This window comes from Mustela nigripes, chromosome 8, assembly GCF_022355385.1.
Source record: "Mustela nigripes isolate SB6536 chromosome 8, MUSNIG.SB6536, whole genome shotgun sequence".
NCBI classification, from domain to species: Eukaryota; Metazoa; Chordata; class Mammalia; order Carnivora; family Mustelidae; genus Mustela; species Mustela nigripes.
This window is the reverse complement of record NC_081564.1, coordinates 23312698-23331394: the sequence shown is the minus strand read 5'-3', so window position 1 is coordinate 23331394 and position 18697 is coordinate 23312698. Positions and strand designations below refer to the sequence as shown.

General features: G+C 59.0%; 1 protein-coding gene across 9 annotated transcripts in view; it reads right to left on the bottom strand.

The window, feature by feature from the left end:
• The window catches only part of SMTN (smoothelin), a 22299-nt gene extending 3666 nt beyond the window's left edge, over positions 1-18633 (bottom strand). For 2 of the 9 annotated variants that reach the window (XM_059408844.1, XM_059408846.1), the window contains exons 1-20: positions 18505-18632; positions 16654-16781; positions 11773-11921; positions 11280-11373; positions 11110-11188; positions 10916-11013; positions 9671-9991; positions 9510-9582; positions 8834-8911; positions 8231-8752; positions 7857-8029; positions 5872-5964; positions 4824-4976; positions 4661-4736; positions 3389-3553; positions 3229-3291; positions 2943-3009; positions 1866-2039; positions 1532-1649; positions 794-945 (exon numbers count right to left, since the gene is read on the bottom strand). In XM_059408844.1, coding sequence (XP_059264827.1) covers positions 794-945; positions 1532-1649; positions 1866-2039; positions 2943-3009; positions 3229-3291; positions 3389-3553; positions 4661-4736; positions 4824-4976; positions 5872-5964; positions 7857-8029; positions 8231-8752; positions 8834-8911; positions 9510-9582; positions 9671-9991; positions 10916-11013; positions 11110-11188; positions 11280-11373; positions 11773-11921; positions 16654-16704 — 2699 coding nt within the window. In that variant the 5' untranslated portion in view covers positions 16705-16781; positions 18505-18632. Of the gene's footprint in view, positions 1-793; positions 946-1531; positions 1650-1865; positions 2040-2942; positions 3010-3228; positions 3292-3388; positions 3554-4660; positions 4737-4823; positions 4977-5871; positions 5965-7856; positions 8030-8230; positions 8753-8833; positions 8912-9509; positions 9583-9670; positions 9992-10915; positions 11014-11109; positions 11189-11279; positions 11374-11772; positions 11922-16653; positions 16782-18504 lie in introns of all 9 variants that reach the window. The other 7 variants (XM_059408849.1, XM_059408851.1, XM_059408847.1 and 4 more) reach the window with 6 other exon arrangements.
• Positions 18634-18697: the final 64 nt, after the last annotated feature.

The following is an 18697-nucleotide window of genomic DNA, read 5'->3' as shown; positions in this document are numbered from 1 at the left end:
CCCCCCCCGCATGCCCCTTCCCCCTTGTGGACGTGCCGCTCACTACCGGTCACTAATGGTGTGCGATGCAGACAGGGGTGGGGGGCCAGACCAGTCACAGGTGCAGAGAACTCTTGGGGCAAGCGGGAATGGGGGGGGCAATGGCATTGGCAACTGAGGTTGGAGAGGAGGGCTGTGCCCCAGGGAGGGGGGGGGTGAGGGAGGCGTGAGAGGAGGTGGGGGAGGGGGAAGAGGAAGAAATCTGGGGGAACCAGAAAGAGAAAAGGAGAAAAGGAAAGACAGATGGAGGGTGCTGAGGGTGAGGTGAGCAGACAGGGTAACGATTCCAAAGTGGAGGGCTTGCTGATGTCCTATATAAGCCTCTGGCAACACCTATATAGGCTGGGCGGGCCCAGGGCCCGGGCCAGGAGCCTCCTTTTGGAATCTCCAGCCGGGATCCCGTGGGAGCAGGAAGCTCTGGTGATGGTGGGAGGAGAGCAGGACAGAGAAAGGGAGAGAGAGAGGAAGGAAGGGGCAGAGGGAGAATGGAGGGGATATGGACAGGGCCACCTGGTGGGCCTTGGCAGGGGCTGGTAGGCGGGCCGGCGGCTCCTTCGTTCCGGCGGGCACCTGGCACACTCAGCAGCAGGTGGGCAGGATAGAGAGGGGAGGGGCCTTCTGGGGAAGGGGGTCTCTGCCGCTGTCTGACAGCGCAGCTGGTCAGCTCCAGGGGGCCTTGGGGCAGCTGGGCCTGGCCCAGATGCGTAGCCCCGGATGCCCAGCTGACACCAGCGGGGCTGGGGCCCACACTTACTCAGCAGATGAGAAGGCCACCTCGAAGTTCTGACGCCGGTTCTGCGGGCTGAGCTGCCCATAGTCGAAGGCCTCGGGGAAGAAGTTGTGCACTAGGGCACAGAAGGCCATCCCATCACTCCAACTTGAGGAGAAGTTCTGGATGTCCACGTGCTATGTATGGGTGGTGGGAGGACTGGTCAGCTTCCCCGTAACTTCTGTGCCCCCAGCGTTTGGCATTCCAGATGTAGGGCAATTGGGGTCAGAGAGGCCCTGTATCTCAGGGCCAAGGATGCACAGCGGTTGGGCAGTGGGAATGTGAGTATCCTTCTATTCAGTTTGTCAACTCCCACATCTGCTACTTATTGGCACAGAGCCACCAGGAAGCCCAGCACCACCCAGCTAAGACATGGTCATGCCTCCCCTATTTCCCTTGCTAATATAAATTTACGGAGCTCCCTAACTCCCATTTCCGAAAGCAGTAAGGGGGGGGACTCCAAGGGTGAGGTCTGGTTCTGAGCTGGGCCCTCAGTAGACCCTTCCACTTAATCACTTATTCTGCAATCTAGGGCATGCTGTGTGTCCTCTTTGAGCCCGTTTCCTCATCCCACAGAGGGCTTCCATCCTCCCTGCTAGGCATGGGGGCTGTGAAAAGCACAGTGGGTGAGAAGGAGTTCTGCCAAGAGGTAGGTGCAGAGCTGCCGGGTGGGGATTGGGGGTAGAAGAAAGAAGCTAGGCTGCCTGGCCTCATAGAGCTCACCTCATAGCCACGAGTCTTGGCTCGGCACCAGTCCAGCAACATCTGCTTGATGCTGTTGGCGTTAGGGACCCCAAAGCTAGTGGAGCGCTGCACGGCTGCACGGGGTCCACCAGGGCTGCTGTAGGGGTGCGTTGGGGTTGGTGGGTGGGGGAAAAGAGGCCGGGTCACATGACCATAGGGGCCGCCGCCTCCGCCAGCACACCCAGCCTGTCCCCACCCCTGCCTTCCCCGTCCTTCAGGCCCCTTCTAGCACGGCTACCACAGCGCCTTCCCGTCTCTGGCCCCGCCCCATGTGGCCATTAGGCCCCGCCCATCCACGCCCCCTGCCACTCACCCGGCGGCACCTTCCTTCTCCAGCTTCTCAATCATGGCCTTTCGCGCCTGTGAGGCCGAGGTCTTGGGCAGGCTCTGCGCCTTCATCAGCTCCTTCTTCTTCTCTGCCTGGCGTTTCTCGAGTGCCGCCAGGCTGCCGGGCCGCGGGCTGGCCTCATCCTCGCGCTCAAAGATGCTGGGGGGTAGGGAGGAGACTGTTAGGCTCCTCCTGAGCCTCAACCCCACTTGCCAAGGAAGTCGTCTTGTACTCTACACCTTGTGGTATATCCACCACCAGCAACACCGGTCAGCAAGGGAGGCATCCTCATCACACCAGTTTTGCAGAGTAGACTGAAGCTCAAAGGACATAACGGTGGGAGCCACTCTTTTCAACAGACTTGGGCCCTGGGAGTTCTCTGAGAAGGCTCAATCTCTGATCAAGTTACTAGGTGAGTTCAGATTCTGGACACTATCAATAATGCCCACCAGCATAATCAGAATGATGGTAATAATAATAGGTCATACCTACTGAGCCTTTCCTATGTGCCATTTTAAACATCACAAGGGGAGGGAGGACCCTTGCCATTTCCACTAAAGCTGAGAAAACAGGCCTCAGGTTTCATAGGGCATGGGCGGGGGGCGTGCAAGAAGGTGATCACAGGTCTTTCTGACTCAGAGTTCTTGAACCCTGCTGGTTCCCAGCCTGCATTCTGAGCCTACCGGCCCCGAGATACTCTGTAGGATAGAGGTGTACTCCTCCCTTATGAGAATAAGGTGCAGAGTGCTCTGTGACATAGGATGTGGTCTGCAGACACTGGCAAGTGGAGGGCCACCAGGCAGCTCAGGGGCAGGCATGCCGCTCTATGGGCTCAATGCCATCACTGCCACTCAGAGCTGGGAGACCCTGAGCAAATCTCTGGCCTCCCCAGTGGTGTGGCTGCGGATCAGGAGAGATCACAAGGGGAGCAGGAGTGGCTGGATTCCTACTCTGACTCTCCCTGCCTGTATGCTTATTACCTTCCAGCACTATGGTCTACCCCTCTGTGGAATGGGTGTGCAGTGAGGTACCATGTAGTCGGGGATGGGTACCTGTGCTCACCTGCCCATCTTCGTGGATGACGATGAGGAGAAGGTCTTGGTTTGCACCATGGTGCTGCTGCCACCATCTGCAAGAAAGGGGAAGAAGAGCAGGGTGAGGGCTTGGGCTGAACGTCAGGAGATAGGGTAGGGGGTTGTGAGGGGGGGGATGGTGGTAGCCACAGGCAGAGAAGAGAAAGTGACTGCTGGACAGAGACACACAGATGAAGGTACGGAGAGAGAGCTTGAGGAAGAATCTGAGGAGGTGGGCAGGCAGGCAGGCACAGGGCGACACCAGGCGGCCTTACTCTCTGAGCGCCTCACAAAACTGGACTCCACTGTGGTGGTGCGGGCTGTCCGCGTGCCATCATCTGGAGGGGCAGGGGGTGAGAGGAGGAATGTGAGGTATGGGGCCAGTGGGCTGGCTATATTCCTACCTGGAGCCCCCAGCCCTGCTCAGCCCCTTACTGGAGTGGACGAGCCGCTCGGTCTTGGTGACAGTGCTGATAGCTGAGCCATCAGCTGCCCGCTGGCTGTGCTGCGTGGTGGTCTCAGTGGCTGTGTTGCCACGGCCCTCCCCTGGCCGGGCCCGTGCCTCTTGCAGCCGCCGTTCCCGTTCCTTGTCCCGCTGGTCTGGGTGGCGTGGGGGTGGCAGGGGGGAAGCCCCATGCATGCCCAGAAGGGCCACCCATCACCCACACAGCACATATGCACAGGCACACGGGGCACACAAGATGGGGTGGAGGGCAATTTGTTAGAAATACGGAAGACACAGGGGACAAGGGCCCTCTCTAGGAGTAGCTGAGGGTGAGGAGACAGCTATAACTTGGCAGGAGGGGGTGGGGTGTGTTGGGTGGCAATGGACTCAGGCAGGAACAAGGGAATATGGACTAGCTAAACTCAAAGGGGAAGTATTTGGATCCAAGAAGGGAGTTCCTATGGGAATGAGTAGTTTAGTTTATTCCCAAGTGAATGAATATGCAGATCTAGGACGGAAGTAGTAGAGTTCAGGGAAGGAGAAGCTGAGTGAGGCTGGTGGCTGAATGGGTCTTTAATGGGTCCAAGGGGGAAAAGAGCAGCTGGAGGAAGACATATCTAGATCCAAGGAGGGAGTAATTGGGGGTACCTGAGAAGTAATTCAATCCAGGGAAAGAGTGGTCAGGAGAGAAGCTGGCAAGAAGGGTAACTGGGCCTAAAGAAGTAGGTGGGTGAGCAAAGGGGCTAGGCGGTCATCAGTGGGGCCTGGAGGAAGCAGTCAGCTTCAGAGAGTATCTAGAGCAGCAAGTGAATCTAGAATCTGAGGGAAAGAATAGCTGGATCCAGGAAATAGCTGTGCTCAGGGAAGGGGAAGCTGGGTAGGGGCAGAGGCTACAGAGGTCATCAGTGGCTCTCAAGGAGAGAAAAGCAGCTGGGGGAAAGAGTATTTAGATTCAGGGAAGGAGTAGCTGGCAGTACTTGGGGAAGCAATAGGATCCAAGATGGAGTAGCTAGGAAAGGGAGTAACTGGGTCTAGGATGGAGAAGAGAAGCTGGTTGTGGCTGGTATAACAGGAGTAGCCAGGGGGAAAGGCAGGGCTAGGGAAGGGAGACGCTAGATCCAGGGGGAAGGAGGCAGGGAACATCTGGGGCTAGAGAAAAAGCTGGGTAGGGCAGTTTATTGAACTAGAGGGTCCATGAATGGACCCCAGGGCAACTGGGCAAGGGAGCAGCTGGATCTAGAGTGAGGCAAGGGACTCTCTACCTCTCTTCTTTTGTCGGAGCTCACGTAGTGCAGCCCGAATAAGCTTCCGTTCCTCAAAGTCTGTCGTCTGATCCAGCTGCAGAGAGAACCGCTGTCATTACCCATCTGCTGCCTGCTGGTTCCTGGCCCCTGCCAACCCCTAGTCCACCAGATATGGCCACACCATCTTGTCCAGGATGCTTTCATCCTCGATGGCCATCAGCTCCTCAGCACTCAGCGGGCTCCGCCTCTCTGGTGCCTTGTCCACCCGGCTTTGCTCAGTGCCATTAGCCACTTCCACTGCTGCAGAGGGGGACTCTGCTGGCTCGGGTTCCATCTGCAGGGCGGGGAGAAGGCACACAGTTTAAGGAGGGGTATAGATGAAACCAACCCTGTCCCCAGAGGATGGGGGACCAGGCCCTGGGTCTGTTGGCACAGCCTTGGAAATCACCACAAACTGGTCAGACTGCCCACGCGAGGATGGTCATATTGTGGTCAGGCTCAGGTAAGAGGTGCTGACAGCCTTGCCATAGGGCTTCCCATCTCCCTGGAATTGTGTTACTGAGTTCTTTCTGGTACTTCATCCCCAGCCCCCTCCCAGGCAGGCTGTGCTGGTAGTTCCCAAGGCCTGGGTCCTCCTGGGCCAGTGCCCAGGCAGCACAAGCCATGCACATACACACACACACATGCCCCAAAGGGGCTGAACCAGGGCCCTTGGGCTCCTGACCAGGTGTCTGTCTGGGGCTGCTCAGAGCCAAGTCCTCTCTGAAGCCTGCCCCTGCTCCCTCTAAGGGGCGTGCAGCCCCAACTCAGTGCCCTACCCCTCCCAGGCCACCTTCCAACCACTTGCAGACAAGCCCCCAGCCCAGTTATTATAGCCCCTCCCCTCCTGGCAGGGCCTCTCTGTCTGCTGTGAGGGTAAGGAGAGCTGAAGTGGCAGCTGCTTTAGAGAGACTCAGCCTGGCTGGGGCAGAGTAGGGATGGGGGTGGGGGTGGGGGCTGGGGCCTGGCCAAGGGCTGCTAGGGCAGCCACCAAGCACGCCTCAGGGCCAGGAGCCTGGCACCCTCTCGCCTGAGCGTTGGAGCACCAGCATCCCCGTCCCTCTGCAGATAGGTAAACTGAGGCTCAGTGATGGTAGAGGCATATCTTAAGGACCCTCAGCAGAAGCAGAACCCCCTTAACACCACCCGCCCCCTCCTCTGCCCCGCTTCCCCAGCCCAGAGGGACTTACGAGACTGCTGCTGCGGGCAAGGCCGGCAGAGGAGCGGCGGCGGGTACTGAAGGCAGGTGGGTGGGCCACGGGGGTCCCAGCATCCTCAGCCGCCTGGAAGAGGGCCTCGGGGTCGGCAGCGGCCAGGAGCAGCTCGCTGGGCTCCAGCTCAGGCTCAAGGTCAGGTGCAAGTGGGACCCCCAGCCGAAGGCTCAGCACCTCCACCTGCCTGCCCAGTGCATCCAGCCGCCGGCTCAGCGCTGCCGTCTCCACCCGCAGATCTTCAGCGGCCCGGGCCACGGGCTCCATGGCTGAGGCTGCTGCCTCAGCTGCCTGGGTCACTGCCGCCCGGCCAGCCTCAGCCACTGCCCGCAGCTCCTCCAACGCCAAGCCCAATCGCTCCTCAAGGGCCACAGCCAGCTCAGACCCGGGCCCCGGGACCCCCGGCATGGTGATGGCAGGGGTTCTATGGTTGGGTGACGATGGGGACAGGGATAGGGACAGTTGCCTCTGGCTGGCAGTGTCAGAGTCTTTGCAGCTGGCCTGAGGGCGAAGGCAAGGGCAGTGGGCCTGCCCCGCCCCTGCTGGCCTCCGGGCCTCCCAGCCTGCCACCCGCCAGCTGGGGCTGGGGCCCGGGCCCAAATAGAAACCTATTCTGGGCTCCCTGTGGAGGGGGTTGTGGGGGAGGGGTGGCCTGCCCAAGCAGGCAGACCGCCAGGCCTGGCCCTGCACAGATCGCAGACGGGCAGCACAGCAATGCTGCACAGGTTCTGAAGGACTACCAAGGCCACAGCCCCATCCTCCGCAGATGGGGGAACCGAGGCAGGTAGCAAGGAATGGGCCTGCCTGGGCCACCATTTGCATGAGCTGTGAGGATCCAGCCTGCCAGACTCCAGAGCCTGCGCTCCTTTGCCTTTAGGCCATGCAATTTTAGAAAGGCTTGAACAAATGGGGGAAATGGAGGCAGAGAGGCAGGACTTTGAGCAATGTGCTAGAACAAGTGTCTCATCCCTGACATAAACATTCTCTGGCCTGCCTGTGGCCCTTGGATCCAACCATAGATTCTGAGCCCATTTGAGGCACTTTTCTGCTTTCCCTCCATTCTAGACGGGGAAACTGAGGTGAGTTGCATTAGACGCAAGACTCACTGTTGTTACCTCCCACCCACCCCAAAGGCATCATCCCCTCACTCTCTTGGCAGAGAGCAGAGAGGTCCTGCTCTGAGGGGGAAAGGGTATTTTCTTGCCCCCACCCTCTTCCAGTCACCCCCGAGAAGGCCCAAAGCTGGCTCTAGCCATCTCACCTCAACCAAAGTCCCATTTAGTCGCCAGTGAAGCCAAGAGGACATTACCTGGGCAGCCAGACGGCCCACTGGGGAGTCCCTTCCCCAGCTCAGCTCCCAGCCGGCTGATCCCAGGCTCAGGAATGAATAATGGAAAGGTACGGCGTATTCAGTTCCCGTGGCACCTGTTAGGCTGCTGCCTCCCCCTGCCTATTCCCCCACCCATGCTTCTGCTCAACCCCTCAGAGATGTAGACGCAGATGGTAATCACTAATCTCCAATCTCCTAAGAGGCCAGGCTGATCTTGGATGAGCAGATCAGCAGCTTTGCTTCTTGGGGCTGAGGTCCAGTTTGGAAAGGAGCAGGAGCTCTGGGGCTACCACATGAAGAGGGGGCAAGCCCGCACTACCCTCTCTGAGCCTCAGTTTTCCCATCTGTTCATTAGGAATGAACCAACCAGTTTTGGAGTAAGGACCACACCAGCATGTGGGAAGCCTGAGGCCAGTACAAAGTAAGCTCCTGACACACCTGCTGGGTCTGCCCTTAGTTCTGCCGCCAACTGGCTCTGGACTATAGGTAGCCATCTTCTCTCTCCAGGCCTCAGTTTCCCTGTGTGTGCAATGCGGGGAGAAGCGGAGCAGAGGAATTCCGCTAGCCCTACATCCTGAAGCAGTCTATAGAAGACTGATGGATCGTGAGGCTGGTGGGGTAAGGAGGGGCTCACCTTAATGCTGCAGCCTCCCCGGCTACCAGGGGAGGCATGGCTGAAGCTGGTGACGTGAGTGATGCTACCCAGCTGGGCCAGGGTCCCGGGGCTGCTGATATGGGTAATGGTGCTCTTGCCCCCACTGCTGGTGCTGAGGAGGGTGGGAGGCGCCCGGAGCCCCAGCGTCAGTTCTGGAGGGGGAGAAGGGCTACTGTCAGATCAGCTGCAGTGAGGGAGATGCCAGCCAAGGCTAATGGTGCCCCTTGCTCCCAGCACAGCCTTTGGAGACACCCTGAACCTTGGCCACAGCGCTGGTCCTATTTGCAGAGCTGGGTGGGTGGCTGGCTGCAGACACTCCTTCCCAGCAGTGGTGAGAGAGCAGGGAGGCCTACCTGCCCTCTGGTTGCCTGTGGGCAGCAGCACTCGGCTAGTGGATGCTTGGCCACGGCCATCCTTGATCTCGATGGTGAATGTGGTCTTCATACTGGCCCCTGGCTCGGCAATGCTGACAGGCACGGGAAGCGGGGCACTGGGCTCCTCTGAGCGGGCCATGGGCCCCCCTGCTCCGTTTTCAAGGGGCCTGGCAGCCAAGCCCCGCCCCCTGGGGCCCTCCTCCCGGGGGTAGCTCTGAAGCTGGGCCAGGGGCCTGGCTGTTCCCCGTGGCTCCTTGCTGGGGCGGGAGGAGGTGTCACTGGGGCCCCGTGAGGAGGAGCCACTGGAAGAGGAGGCAGGGGTAGTGCTGATGTGGGAGGGGCCCAGGAGTCTTGCTGGGGTCGAGGAACCCAGGGCCAATCGGGATGGACCATCCTGGAGCCTGGCAGCCATGGGAGAATCAGAGGTGAACTTGCGCGCACGATCCCGCACGGAGCCAGCCCGCTGGAATGGGGAAGGTCCACCGGCAGGGGTGGGGGGCTCTAGAAGGGATTAAGAGGGCTATCAGTGACGTGGTGGGCCAGGGACTGCCCCAAGTCTCCAGAAGTGGGAACAGGTAGTACCTCGGTTCTGGGCTGGCTGGCAGGGGCTGAGCACCGACAGGGAGCGTTGGCAGGGACGGGGTCCAGCCAGGTCTAGCACTTTGGAAAAATGGTGGTGGCCAGGTAGGGGAAGATAAAGGAGACTGCCTATGGGGGTTCCACATCTCCTAGTTCTCTTCTCCACACCACCTCAGCCTCTCAGCCCCTTCTTGTACTCCAGCCTCCCCATCCCATCTTGTACCTCCTTAGCTCCTGGCCTCCCCATTCAGCTGTATCTAGCTTATAGGCTCCTCCTTCTCCTCCCACACTGACCCTAGGATGACTTGGGACACTCGTGGGGGCTGGGGCCAGGCTTGGGCTGGAGGAAGGGTGCCTAGATTCTCCCTGCTGATGGGGGTGGGGGACACCCCCCCCCCCGGGGGGGGGCCAGTACTACCCATGGCCTCAGCTGGGAGATGGGTGCACTCCCTTATTGGGGAAAAGAATGTGCCTGAGGCCCGTTGCCTTTCAAGGCTGCTGGGAGGCCTCTGGCCATGGGTGGGGGGGCGGGCCAGGCTGGGGGTGGGGACACTTCAGGGCAGTGGGAGGAGTGTCAGGCACTGCCTAGCCTTGAAGAAGCTGAAGCTGTCTAGGCAAGAGAGCCCATTTTCCAGACACAGAAGGGGAGGCTTGTAGCTACCTCTGCTGGGACTCTCACCTGCTCTCTTTGTGTTGGAGGGACCTTTGGTGGGACCTTGGACAGCTGGGGGCTCTGTGAGGCCAGGCAGGAGCTGCAGGGGAAACACAGCATAGGCAGAGCCTGTCTCCCAAATCAAGGAGCTCACCTGCCTGGTATCCCTGTCCCTCATCTAGACTCACCTTGCTGATCACCTGCCTCTCAGTGCTGGGGGTGGCTGGTGGTTCCTGGGGCTCAGGACTGGTGGCTCTGGGTGGCCTGGAGGGTGGCTCAGGGCTGCCCACAGCCTCAGCAGCAGGACACTGGGCCTCAGCAGGCTCTAGTGGAGGCTCAGGAGAAGCAGTGGTGGGTGAACTGATGGGCGAGGCAGGTAAGCTGGGTGTGCCCCCAGGTGGGGCCCGAAGCAGGAGTGTCACCGTGGTCACATCCCGGGTGGTGCCCTGGGGGGGTGGGGTTGGCTCTGGGACCTCTGCCTGCTGCTCCTGTTTCTCTGGCTCTGGCACCTGTGGGTGATCCACAGGATGCCGCCAAAGCTCCCCAGACTGGCAGGTGCCCAGGGCAGGGCATGCAAAGCAGAGGGGGTAGGCAGAGCTTCCCATGAGCATACCCACACACGCATGCAGGCTGATCTTCACTTCCCCGCCTCCCGGCACTGCCTAGTTGAGGGTGGTTTGGAGAGGACCAGATCCTATGCCAAGGGTAGGGGATGACAAGAGACCTGCTGGGGACTCCTGGCCTTAATAGATCCCTGGAGCAGAGGCCCCCTGACTCCTGGATCCTAGTCAGACTAATCAGTGTGTGTGTGTCTGTGGGGGTAGTCCTTCAGGGACTGGGACCCAGCGGCCTCTGCTGGCCACTTAGGGAATCTACACAGCTTGACCTCTCACCCACACTCCCTAGAGAATAGTCAATTCCCAGCAGTGCTCCACCCATCAGCTGGGATGTGATAGGCAGGCCCTGATAAGCCAAAGTCAGGATGTGGGCTTCTGGATAGGGAGGCACAGCCTCAGGGATTGGTTTAAACTGGGGAGGTAACCAGGGTCAGATTTGCATTTCAGGGAGACTGCACTGGCTACAGAGCAGAGGTCGGATGGCCATGGAGGGCCGGATGGCCATGGTGGATGAGAGGTAGGCATGGAAGTTGGGAAGCCAGCAGGGTGGTAATGGGAGACACACTCGGGAGCAGTACAGACAAGATGGCTTTGAGGGGACGGCCTGGCTAGATGCAGAGCCTGGACTGGGGGACACATGGCCAGAAGTTGTGCAGGAGAATAGGCAGAGGCCTGAGACAGAGCCTTAGTGTCCCCCAAACACCTCTCACCCCCAGTCAAGTACCAGCCTAGCAAAGATACACTGGTGCTCTCTGCTGCTGGCATCCATGGGTGCAGGACACTGGGCTACCCTTCCACCCTGCCCACCTTCCTTACCTCACACCGTTCCAGCCTCTGTGCTGCCCGTCCCTTGCTCTCCTCTCTTGAGCCACTGTTGGCATGCCCACTGCACAACCTCCCGGCCAATGTGGCGGCTGGAAGGGAAGGAAAAAAATGCCAGGTGAGTGGCCAGGAGGGGATGTGGGTGGTGAGCAACAGGGCACAGGGCGGGACTGGGGCGGGACACATACCCTCAATCTCCTGGGCCCTTATGCGGCGGATGGCAGCACGGATTAGTTTGCGTTCTTCATACTCACCGGCACCTCGCAGCTGGGGATGAGAAGCAGGCCGTGAGAGCTGGACTGTGGAGTCTGGCTCTTCACCCGCCCTGGCCCATCCCCTGCCCTGGCCTGGGCCTCACCAGTGCGGTCAGCTCTTCCACATCATTCATGGACTCCAGCCGCCCAGCCAGCCGCGCCAGAGCAGCTTGCTGCTCCGCCTCCTGCTGCTGAGAGCTGCGGGGACATCAGGACTCTGACCCCCACTGCCATAGCCAGGTCACAGAGGATGCGGGCTGAGGGCAGCGGCCAGGACTAGGTACCCAGAACCTTGGCAGGGGGCAGGTGGCAGTGCATGCCCTCTGGCTACACATTGGCACACACATGCCCATGTATGTGAGCACTAAGACCACGGGCTCCGATATGCTACTGACACAGGCATGTGTAGGACTCCACGACTGGAGAGGGGTCCGGACCCACAGACATCTCAGCGTATTCCAGATGCCTGCCTGTGCTGCCCTTTGCACACCCAGCTGGGGAGTAGACACCTGTGCTCCCACCTGCCTGCACAACAGCTGCTGAACCCCCAGTGTAGCCTCCTCCCACCTGTGTGACCAAGCCTCCCTGGCCACTCACTGCAGCCAGTTCTCCTTGTTGTCCTGCCGCTCAGCACGGAAGCGCTTGGATGCCAGGGCCTCCTCCTCACGCTGCAGCTCCTGCCGCTGCAGCTCCCGGATGGCTGAGCGGATACGGCGCCGCTCAGCCAGATCTGCTGTGACCTCCAGCTGTGGGATAGGCGGGGGCGAGGGGCCAGTCATTTTGGCTGCTGGGGCAGAGGGCGGGCACCAGCTGCCCACAGCTTGGCCTGGGCCACAATGAGTGGTCTGTATCTACTCTCTCTGCCACATGCCTGTCACAAGCCTGCCCTCCCACCCACCCAGGGTCTCAGGGAGACCCGGCCCATGGAAATAGAGCTCCTAGATGGCTCACTGTGCATGATCGCTTTATAGAGTGGGCGGCGAGCGACCACCCGCCTGGGCATTGCTTCCTAAGATTTGACTCCTGTCTCAGAGTTCTTCATTGAACCCCCTAAAACAGCCTGGGAGTCAGGAGGAGTGAGGCCACCCTATGGGCTCCCAACAGGGTCCCTGGGGAGGAAAGCGTGCTTAGGATAGCTAGAGTCCACCATGTGAGCAAGGAAGATTCCCATGTTCTGTCCCAAAGCACTACAGCCTTGCTGAGGGTGGCAGCCTCATCCACATCGGACTGATGGAAAAACCTATGCAGAAGCAGGTGTTCAGGAGTCCTAGTAACTTGACTGGCTAGAGGCTATTTTCCCCCCCATACTGACCCAGTCCTAACCACCATCAAAGGCTCCAGGGCCCAGAGTAGGAGGGTCAGCTCCCCAGACAGATAATATAGCTGCACTAGGGTCTACCCAGGGCCCTAGAGAGGGTATAAATGGGGGGTGGGAGGTGCTCCCACCAGCTTCTTAGCCCCTCAATCCCTGGGAGATTGGGGGTGGCTGGTCTAACCAGGTTCAGAAAGGGTACCTTCGCTGGGCAGTCAGCCAATTCTGTTGTACTCCCCCCTGCCCAGGCCCCACATCTCTCCCCTCTACAGTCTGTGGCTCAAGAGAGAGAGGACTGGCCCAGGGAAATCATTCAGGGGTAGGGTTCAGGAACCCTCTACCTCCTTCCTTTATAGCCTTTTCCTCCATCATTCCTTCCTACTCCAGGGCAGGGGGTCAAGTGGTGGGGACAGGTTTCAGCAGGGGTATGGGTTGGTCCAATCTGCCATCAGGTCACTTGCCCTGGTCTGAAAAGAGTAAGGAGAGTTCTGGGGGACAGATCTCTCCACGAGTCCCTCAGGCTCCACATTTCTGTGAAGCTATGGGAGGATCCCTTGAGGTTCAGGCCAGAACCCCCAGCTTGCTCCACCCTCAGTCTGCGCCTGGCTGGGTGGCTGGGAGGTCCTTAACCTCTCTGTGTCTTGTTTTTCTCATTTGCCAAAAGGAACAATTGCTCCCACCTCAGGGCAGTGGGTGGGGATGGGGGCAGTGACTTGGGGTCCCCTTGCATAGCTGTACATATAGTAAACATTACCCCCTCCGTGGTTCCAGCCACTTAGAAGGAGAGAAAGGCAAGGACAAATAAGTGTAAGATATGACGCATAAGTAACATTTATCGGGAACCTCTATGACAGACCCAGCACTGAGCCCCCAGTCTGCCCTAATTTCACAGAAACCCTAGGTGCTTTATCACTCCTATTTGACAGGTAAGGAAACTGTGGTTCAAGGGGAGAAAAGTCATTTGCTCACAGCCAAATGACCTGAGCCAGGATCAAACCCATGTCTCTCTGACTCCAGCGTCAGCCTTGTGCTGAAATAGCTCTTTTGCTGGGGTCCCTCTGCCAAGGTGGGTACCTCAAGGGCCTTGGCACCATTGTGTAAGGAACCCTCTCTAGCCTGGACTAGAGACAACTATAAAGGCCAAAGGGGGCCTATTATAGCAGAGGGAGGGAGCAAGAGGCTTACCTTCCCACCCTCCAGTCTTGGCCTCAGAACTAGAGCTGTCTGTGTTACACTTGGAAATTGTGGGTCTGAGGAGTCAACTGGTTCAGTGCCCTTGTACAGAGGGTAAAGAGGCTAAGAGATGTCTAGCCTTCTTGTCTCCTGGGTACCTCTTCTGAATGCCCTGGGTTCCAGAGATGGGGTTCTTATCCCTGAAAACAGCATGATGTGGAAACATGGCTACCTCTGAGAAGACTCACTGTCCCCATCTGGAAAATAGGATCCTTCGGCTGATCCCCCCACCAAATGAATAGAGCGGGGCTGGGGGAAGGAAAACTTCATGCTACTGGTCGTCCCCAGCATGACGTTGCCCTTGAGCCTGGATACTGTTGGCTGACAGTACCCCTGTTGTGTGGCTTATGTTCCCTGCCCTCTCATGCCCCACCGTTGTGTGTGGAGGGGGCTGTGGGAGGGAGGGAAGGAAGTACAAAGAGCCATCGTCCACCAGAAGGAAGGGGAAGAGGATAGGGCGGTTTCCGAAACTGCCCAGTGAAATTCTCCCGGGAGGAAAGACAGCACTTCCTCCTCCTGGGAGGCCGGGTCTCCCGGCCTTTCTGTCCTCGCTCTTGGGGAATGCGGGGTGGGGTCTGAGAGGCCCCAGCATCTCTCTGGGACTCAGTCTCCCCACCAGCACTACACAGAAGACTTTCCAGGCATTTCCTCAGTCCCAGCTCCTCCAGCGACCCCGGGAAACCGGCCGTGGAGCGAGGCCTCGACAGGGGGCGCCGAAGGCCCACAGGCTCCGGAACCGCCAGTCTTCCCAGGGCACCGCCCACGCCCCTCTCGGGCCGCCCGGAACAGGGCGCCCGGTGCGGAGCCAGACAGGAAGCCCCCGCCACAGCCTGCTTTAATGTCTCCGACTCCGGAGAGGAAATTAAAGTACTTAAGCAGCTTCCCTAGGTCACCCAGCTAGTGAGCGCCGGAGCTTGAACTCGGACCCCGGGACCGAGGCGGAGGGCGTCCGGGTATGTGGCAGGGGGACACGCGGCGTGGCTGTCCCCGAGTGCCCCATCCCGCGCAGGCACCCCGCCCCGTCCTCAGGAATGTGCGGGAGCGTAGGCCGGAAGCTGCTGCCCGGGTCCCCGAATCGGCCCGAAGCTGGGGCGCCAGCCAGTTTTCCCTTATAAGGCCCGGCCCTGCGGGGAGGAGCCCGGCTTGGGACGCCCCCGTTCTTGCCACGAAGCCGGCAGGAGCCAGGCCGGCGTTCCGGGCGGGAACCCTCAGCAGTGCCGGGGCGAAGTAATGGCGGGCGCCGGCCGTGGAGGAACCGGGAGTGACCTTGCGCGGCTTCGCGGTCCCAAGACGATGGGCAGCGTCTAGTTAATTCTTTCCCAGCGAGGGCGCGGGGCTGGGCCGACAGCAGCTACCGCTTGGGCTTCTTTACGAGCCCACATGGGCCCAGTCGGGGTTGGCGACTGGAGAGCCCTGAGCCTCCGAGGGGACCCCTAAAGACGGAGATGCGCGAGGGCCTGACTTGCTTTCTGGCACGCTTTGCCTCTATTACCCTCAGCTGACTTCCTGAGGGGAGGTCGAGCTGACGTGGTGGGAGCTTCTGGAAAACCAATCTGCCACACAGCAGGCTGTGGCCATGGCAGACACCCAGAAAATCTAAAGGGCTTGTCTGAGGGCACACAGGCTGACTGCCTTGGTACATCATGGCAACACTGGCCACTGCCCAGTGACTCCTGTCCCCAGAAGAATGGTATGGGGGTGGGTAGGTCACTAGCCTTTTCCTAGGAAAGGTAAATCTTAATTCGCCCCCCTCCCCGCCCCAAAGGTTAAGGTCTGGGGGGCGGGGCTCTGGCCCCTCCTCCAGTTCAGTAGCTCCCTGCCCCTGATAGTGGTCACGTGCGTGTCCTGTTGTGTTGCCCTACAGCCTTTCTGTGCACCGGGACGGGTGGGCTATGTTTAGATAGGGCGATCAAGAAGCTGGGAAAAGAGTGGGCCTATTCTTCCACTCTAAGATATGGGCCCATGCCTCCTATCCCCATGCCAACTCTAGGACCTGGATATATGTTTGCACAGATCTCCCTCTCCCATTTTTCAGGTAAAGAAACTGAGGCTCAGAGAGGGAAAAATGATACACTAGAAATCACAGAGCTTATAAGGAGCCCCAAGCCCCCTCAGGGCCCTTCCCTCTTTATGGGCTCTTCTTGCTTTGATTTATCCAAGACTTGGTCCCCCATGCCTCTCTTTGGGGTTTGGATCCTGGCACACCCTCTTTGTAGCTGGGTGCCCTCGGGGAAGTGATTTCACCTCTCTGAGACACAGTGCCCTCCTGGCTTTTGGAGCTGCTGTAGTCACAGTTTCTGTGAGATGGTCTAGCACCCAGCCTGACCCCTGCTGTGCCCTGGCATTTTTTTTTTTTTAAGATTTATTTATTTATTTTAGAGTGAGAGTGTGAGAGCAGGGGGAGAGGCCAAGGGTGAAAGAGAATCCTCAAGTTGACTTCCAGCTGGGGGGGGGGGGCAAGGTGGGCAGACGTGGGGCTGGATCCCAGGACCTTGAGATCACGACCTGCACCAAAACCAAGAGTCTGAGCCACCCAAGCGCCCCTGTGCCCTGGCATTTTAAATCATTGGTGCTACTGTTATCATTGGGCCAGCCTCCAGGGGCAGGCACGGCCCAGGTAGTTGCTTGGGAGAGCAAATCTAGCCTCCCCACACCTATAGCTACACATGGGTGAGTCCCCAGCAGTTACTGTTTAAACAGGTGGTGGCAGTGGGGGCCTGGGAGGGACCAGGCCTTAGCACCTGGCATGGACAGGCACATGCTAGTGGGTCCGTGGCACCAGTCATGCATAACAGGCTTAGTCCTGTTCGCCTGAGCCCTCCTCCTGCCCCCTCCCTCCACCCCTCCCCTCATCAGCTGAGAGGTAGCCTGGACAGGCCCTGCCTCTGACCTGGCTTGCCTGTCATCACAGCAGGGATGAATGGGCCACTTACCAGCTTCCGCAGGGCTCCCTCATCCAGCCCGGCAAAGGCCTCATCTGCCATCTTGCTGGCCCCTACCTCTGTCCGTCCCCTCCTCGTGAGATCTCCAGTGCCTGTGGCACCTGACAGCTCAGGGAATTCTGCAGGAGACAGACATGAATTAGGCATGCCGGGACCTCTGGAAAACACAGGCACTTGGGCTCTGTGCCTCAGTTTCCCTCTCTAACCCATGATCATCTGTTGGGGTCCCATCCTTGCTCCCTGTGGCTCCGGGCTGGGAGTTTCCCTCAGTCCTAGGCTGATATGCTGAAAACTTAACAAACCCTGGTTCAAGCCCAGCTAACTTAAGGCTAGCCTGCTGCGTGGCCTAAACTGGGCTCTTCACAGCGAGAGTAGAGACCTGGATTAAGGCCCACCACAGCCTGCTCACCACCAGGGGGTGCCCGCCAGACTCCAGTTTCCTGCCCCACCCACCTATCCCCAGGGCCTGCCCAGCTCCCTCCTGGGCTGAAAGCTCAGACTCCCTGGCTGTGGGATGTGCCCATATCCAAATCCATGCTGCCACTGCTCCTCATTTCCCCGGTTGATTTAATCCATTTGGAGATAACATCCCGTCTTCCAGTTCTTGACGGCAGCCCTCTATACACACTCCTTTCTTCTCCCTGTCCTAACCTCCCCCTGATGCCAGCTACCTAGACCTCATGAAGCCAGGTGTCCAGGCACCTAGCTCCTCCTGCCAACTTACACACTTCAAATTGAATTCCCCAGCTAGAATGGCCTTCAGAACCTGTACCATCCAATCTCTGGATAGGCAAAGTGAGGACTGAAAAGGGCCAGGGATTTGTCACAGGGGGGAAGAAGGATCCCAAAGACCCAGGGCAGAGATGGATTTAATCAAAATCTTGGCCCCCTCTTGCTCCTGAAGCCCCCTTCCAAAGTGCCCCTAGGGGCTCAGGACACTCCCTCTTGCCCCATCACTGCCCATCATGGCCCTCTAAATCCTGGCCTAAACTTCCAGCTCTTTCCTTCCTTCCTCAGCCCTCATGTCTTTATGGAATTCGAGGGCCCACAGCCTGACACACCATAGGTGCTTAGTTAATGTGTGGTGACTGAAATGGCCCCAGGATTGCCCCTCCAACCTTGTGTTGATTCATTCCTCAGTTATGCCTTCCCCTTCCTCAGAACACTCACTTGTCGAGTCACCCATCTGGTGAAGGGGTCTGGTGGTGGTGGGATGTCCTAATCCACAGAGCTGGAGTTCTTCAGACCCTGCCTTTTCAAGTGGCTACTTGCCTTTCCCACCCCTTAGGGTTGGATAGGTGTCAACCACCCATCTTCCCTCTGTTGGGGTCTTTGCCTCTTTCTACCTACCTACTTTGGGGTAATCCCCCCAAAATGCCTCAGCAATTCCTGACATAGGTTCTGTGGACACTCTGAGTTCCCCCATGTCTCCTGAGGGGCAGGGATCCCTAATGCGTAAGCCAGGACACCAGGGTACTACTATAGGAAGTGTCTTTCTCCTTAGTGATTCCCGCCGCTGCCTGACTTCAGTTACAGAGCTCCCTGTCACAACATAGTCTGCGGTCCCCAGGGATTGAGAGAGGCCTTAGAATAATGTGGGATCTTCCCCAAAGTGTGTGCCCCCACAGACCAGGGACCCTGAGGTTCGTGGAACCTTCTGAAGGGCCGTGGGTGGTATCCTTTCCCGCGGTCTAGAACCTTATGCCATGGTTTACAGCCCCCGTGGATGGGTGGGAGCTATCAAGTCTGGGACCCAGTTCCGGAACCCCTGTCCAGATATCCGGGTTCCACCCCCAGGACCCGTCGGGGGTCCCGGTACCTCCCAGAGGCCTGCACACCCACCTCTCAGTCCGGCCCACCCGTTCGGCGCTGGCTCTGGTTAGGTCGCTCGGGATCCGACAGAGTAGGAGCTGTCAGGCGGAAGGCGCCGCGACCGGGATCCCAGTCCCCCTCAGCAACCGTCCCCGAGATTCTGCTAGCGCCGCCCGTCCAGCCTCGCCGGCCTCCCTGCCATCCCCGCCCCTCGCTGCTGCGC